We start from the raw sequence: 5236 nt of genomic DNA, 5'->3' as shown, positions 1-5236 counted from the left end.
TTTGGGAGGCCGAGGTGGGTGGATCACCTGAGGTCAGGAGTTCAAGACCAGCCTGGCCATCACGGTGAAACCCCATCTTAAAAAAAAAATAGAATTGCATGATTTCTTTACCTCTAATTTCATTGAGCAGACCCAGACCCTGGTCCATGTAGGGGCTCAATGGCTACTCTACACTACATCACAGAAATGGAATTGTCCTGTTTTGCCATTATTCACTGGGAACACTGAGTAATAGGGACACAAATGTGACAAATTATACATGTAATTCATATGAGTGTCACTGAACAAAATCCAGATACTGAGACCTGGGAGATGTCCTGCTACTAGAAGCTGCTGCAGGCAGGCGACAGCTGAATGGCAGCAGGGCTCACTGCCACCTTGTCTGGTGTGAAAGAACATTTCTGTAAGTAGACTTCATTCCTCCCAAAGCAAATGTGAAGGTATAATCCATGAAAAGAACTGCAACCCATTAAGCTACTAATTAAAATGATACATAGCAAATTCAAGTATAACTTTCATAGACATGTCAGCATACTTTAATATTTGTTTTAAAATTAATTTCAGCTATAATATGAGGAATAATCATTTTGCTCTTCAAGCCTGATGTTAAAAATTTGGTTTTAATGTGAGAGAAATATTTTTTAAATTAAGACAATTCATATGAATTCATAAACTGAAATAAGATGTTATTCTGAACTCTTAATTATGTAGTCTTGGCTATTTTATTTTAAATCAAAGACAGAGTTTCCCAGCACCGTAACGAATGTCAAAAGGAAAACCCAGTGGTTGCCCTGAGCAGAGTCGAGTAAAAACCACAAAAAAATCTTTCTCAAAGATGTTCACTTTGGGTTACAAATTACTCAAAACATGTCAGTATTGGGCATTATTGGAATTTAAATAAAAAATACTTTTCAAATGGGAAGAAGAGGAAAGATCACTATTGCTTAATACATTTTATTTGGGTCCGTCATTACACCTGCCTGAGTAATCACGGGTGGGGTTTTATTTGCAGGAGGAGAAGGTCTTCCAGAAGAAATTCTTGCAGGGCGTCCTGTCGCGGCGCGTGGACTGCTGGAGGGGCGCGCCTTCCTGCCGCTTGGCCGCCTCCCTGGCTTCCTCTCCTGTGAGGGGCCCGGGGCTGGCCTGGGAGGTCCACTCAAACCACCAAGCGAGGAACGTCAGGAGGCTGCTTTTCTTTATTTCTGTCGCTTCCTGCATATGCTTTTAAAGAGAAGCAGATGGCAAAGGAAAGAAAACTCAGCGATCTGGCTCAGGCAGCAAGCAAACATACGCAATCTCCTCCTTACTTAAAAAAAAAAAAGAAAGAAAAAGAAAAAAAAAGACCTAGAAGAATACCTTGGAGAAAACTATTAAAAATGAATCGACTTAAAAAAAAAGAAAAGATGCTCTATAGCAATAAACCCCATTTCCATTTAAAGGATGAAGATGAGAAAGTGAAGAGAATACCTTAAAGAAATTTATCTAATTAGAGAAAAGGAAAAGTAAGTTGGTCATTTTAAGTCAAGAAAAAAAACCTGCTGGTTTTGCCCCATACTCTCTGCTGAGGTCCTTAATTAGAAGAGGTCAGGAAACCTGCCATTCTCCCCCAAGTGACTGGCAGCTAAGAAGCCCCGAGGTGGAGCGGGCTAATGTACTCATTCCCCACCGTCGGCCACACTCCTGGATGTCCGCAAGTCGCCTTCTGAGACAGATGGGACTGAAACGTTATATTCTGGTTTTTCAAGTTCCTTAGAAAGCTTTTGGGAATAATCTGCTGATAAATGACCTGTCTGAAACTCATCTGTAATTTTGGAGAAAAATCCATTTTTAATGGTCAACTTTATATGCTCTTTCTTGGAACTTTTTCAAAATGGAAAAAAGAGCAATCAATCACCTCATGAAGTTATAAATCCTCACAACAGAAATGTAATGATGCCAATTACTCTGAGCCAGTGGGAGCCTGTGCTGTGTAGAATCCGAAGGCTCTGGAAGTCCGGGTGACTAACAAGGGCTGTGGCAGCTCTACGCCTGCCCTCAGTGGACTGGCACACTCGTTTCACCTTTCCTAGATGCCCAGCAGAGAGGGGCACTGGCATGAAGGGCTCTCCTTGAGCTGCGCGGGCTTCCAACATGCTTCATGGGTCAGGACAGGTATATGAAGATCAGCAGACTGAACGGGACATCCCAGTACCTCGGGCCAGCCAAGAACACTACGAAGTTCAGCCCTGTGTCCTATCCAAGCTGTGAAATCCAACACACGCACACACACACACTCACCATGCAGGCCAAAAACCCAACAAGAGAGTGGGCAAGCGTGTGGCCACGTTGCATCTGTACTCACCTCGCTGCCTGGGTCGATGGGGCCACCGTCCAGGGACAGGGCCGCAGTGGCCGTGGCCCCGGAGAGCAGCAGCAGCAGGAGGCCAGGGGGCAGCGGCATCTTGGGGGCCGACTGGAGCTTCTCTCCCACCCTGCTGCTGCTCTTCCTCCTGTCAGCCCTGAATCAATGTTTTGGGGACTTGGGTCTCTTCTTTGGAGCTTGGTGGGTATTTTAAGCTGAATCTCCAGCTGTTTTTTGTGTCTATACATGTCTAATGCCTGGATCCTCTTCCCTCACGCAGTGACGCAGAAGCTGGAGCAATCAGTGCCCACAAAAGCGCTTTGGGATTGGATTTAACTCCTTAATTAAAGCTTCAGGTCTTTTCCTGTGTTTAGAGCGCATTTGCTCTTATTTTGGAACGCATGTGCGCTTGCTGCTGAAGTTCTACTTCCTCGTAATTATGCCTATAGCAGGCAGGAAGCCGTGAGAACAAAAACAAGTGATTTAACATAATATAAAATTAGGCTTGGATAAGGAGCTTGAATGTGAAATTGTGCCCATGTGAAAGTATGACTGAAACTCATCCAGTAATTTGAGAGAAATTCTTCTACTACAGGCAGAGAAACAAGGAGGCAATGGGGGCTCAGAGATGCTCTGATCAAATCCACTAGTTTCACCAAATTGTTGGCAAGGAGGCCCCAGGAATTGCTCCCAGCACTGCCTCTCAGCCCAGCAGGCCAGACCCACCATCCTCTAGGCCAGGCCTTCTCAATCTCAAGTGCAGACAGGTCATTTTGCAGGCAGGTCCTGATGTGCTGCAGCACGGACGAGCTGAGAGCTGCATTTTCAACAAGCAGCACCCAGGCGCTGCCGGCCCTGGGGCAGCCCTGGTCCAGTGTTTTCTGTTGTTGTTGGTTTTTTGAGACAGTCTGTCGCCCAGGCTGGAGTGTAATGGCGTGATCTCGGCTCACTGCAACCTCCGCCTCCTGGGTTGAAGCAATTCTCCTGCCTCAGCCTCCCAAGTAGCTGGCATTATGGATGCGTGCCACCATGCCCAGCTAAATTTTGTATTTTTAGTAGAGATGGGGTTCCACCATGTTGGCCATGCTGGTCTCAAACTCCGGATGGTCCAGTGTTTTCTTTTTTTCTTTTGAGACAGAGTTTCGCTCTTGTTGCCGAGGCTGGAGTGCAATGGCTCAATCTCAGCTCACCGCAACCTCCACCTCCCGGGTTCAAGCAATTCTCCTGCCTCAGCCTCCTGAGTAGCTGGGATTACAAGCATGTGCCACCATGCCCCGCAAATTTTGTATTCTTGGTAGAGACAGCGTTTCTCCGTGTTTGCCAGGCTGGTCTTGAACTCCCAACCTCAAGTGATCTGCCCGCCTCAACCTCCCAAAGTGCTGGGATTACAGGCATGATCACTGCTCCTGACCACCTGCTCATGGGTCATTGGCCAGTACTTTTCTTTTCTTTCAAATGAAATCGAAATTAGTGTACCTCACCCCGAGTAAGGATAATGTTTCGCATTGTGTGTGTGTCGCCTGTGAGACGTATCGGTACTGCAGGACACAGTCTGGGAAGCAATACCCAGCCCTGCCCTTGGCCAGCTCCCAGGGTTCGCTCTCCTCCTGAGGCCAGAGCCACTGCTGAGAGCGCAGGACCCGGGGCGCCTCTCTGTGCCACCCACTGGCTCTTCCTCACAGGCCCTCATTGCTGGACCACACAGACAAATGCACAGACCCCTTCGCCCAATTGGACAGTGTGTAAAGTCTGAAACATCTGCTCAAGCCTACTACAGATGACCAGTGTTCAAGGTAAGGCTCTAAACTGAAGTAATGTACCCCCAAACTGACAGCACTTTCTAGAAGGGAACATACTTGTTTTCAGTTTTCCCAAGTCCTGGTTTACCGCTTCACAAGGCAAATCTCAATTGTGAATTTAATTTGTCACAGTTTTTTTGCTTATGTTAAAATCCTAGGTAAGATCAGCATGGCCTGCTGGCCAGAGGCTTATACATCATATGTTGCTTCATCTTTTATTTCTGTACCAAAATAATTCCCACAAATGACACTAAAATTTTGAGTTACTCTTACAGATGAGACAGTCACAGCAGCTCTGCCAGCTTTTGTTTTTGAGATGAGTCTTGCTCTGTCACCCAGACTGGCCTGCAGTGGCATAACTTCAGCTCACTGCAACCTCCGCAGAGATCGAGACCATCCTGGCCAACATGGTGAAACCCCATCTCTACTAAAAATACAAAAATTGGACAGCTGGGAAGATGGCGGTTGCATGCATGGTCACCGTGGCGGCCTGGGTACCTTGTCGGAGCTGGGGCTGGGCAGCTGTCCCCTTCAGTCCCTACCGGGGCCTCAACATGCTGCTTGCACCAAAGCCTCAGTGGGTGCTATGGTGGCTCCCAGCTTGCAGACAAAAGACATCATTCTCTTTCCTTCATTGACCAGACCCTCCAAACCTGGCTTATAAAAGGCTAAAAGGCAAAAGTCCAGGAATGTTATCTTCATCCCTGGCTATATTTCTAATATGAATGGCACAAAAGCATTGGCAATTGAGGAGTTTTGCAAATCTCTAGGTCACGCCTACATAAGGTTTGATTACTCAGAAGTTCAGATGGTAACCTGGAGGAAAGCACGCTGGGGAAATGGAGAAAAGATGATCTTTCTATAATTGATGACTTAGCTGAAGGGCCACAGATTCATGTTGGATCTAGCCTCGGGCAGTGGCTTATGCTTCATGCTGCAATTGCACGACCAGAAAAGGTTATGGCTCTTATTGGTGTAGCTACAGCTGCAGATGGCTTAGTGATACAGTTTAATCAGCTTCCTGTTGAGGCAAAAAAGGTGTGTGGAGCATGCCATCAAAATACCATGAAGGAGTTTATCACAGTCGGTACAGTTT

At 46.5% G+C, this 5236-nt stretch overlaps 1 protein-coding gene and 1 pseudogene across 1 annotated transcript; one reads left to right on the top strand and one right to left on the bottom strand.

Annotated features, from left to right (window-relative positions):
* Positions 1 to 526: 526 nt before the first annotated feature.
* Positions 527 to 2780, bottom strand: CORT (cortistatin). The gene is made up of 2 exons (XM_017503839.2): positions 2342 to 2780; positions 527 to 1221 (listed from the first exon to the last, which is right to left on the bottom strand). The coding sequence occupies exons 1-2, from the start codon at positions 2438 to 2440 to the stop codon at positions 1003 to 1005; spliced, it is 318 nt and encodes a 105-aa protein (XP_017359328.2). The 5' UTR covers positions 2441 to 2780; the 3' UTR covers positions 527 to 1002.
* A 1578-nt stretch (positions 2781 to 4358) lies between these two features.
* Positions 4359 to 5236, top strand: part of LOC108285690 — a 5222-nt pseudogene continuing 4344 nt past the window's right edge.

This window comes from Cebus imitator, unplaced genomic scaffold (genome assembly GCF_001604975.1).
Source record: "Cebus imitator isolate Cc_AM_T3 unplaced genomic scaffold, Cebus_imitator-1.0 Scaffold15, whole genome shotgun sequence".
NCBI classification, from domain to species: domain Eukaryota; kingdom Metazoa; phylum Chordata; class Mammalia; order Primates; family Cebidae; genus Cebus; species Cebus imitator.
This window is presented reverse-complemented; position numbering and strand designations above follow the sequence as displayed.

Bases quoted from the DNA above. Each gene is read 5' to 3' on its own strand.
- CORT (XM_017503839.2), bottom strand. From the start codon at position 2,440: ATGCCGCTGCCCCCTGGCCTCCTGCTGCTGCTGCTCTCCGGGGCCACG. The intron at 1,222-2,341 runs GTGAGTACAGAT...TCTCTTTAAAAG, and splicing joins CCATCGACCCAGGCAGCGAG to CATATGCAGGAAGCGACAGA.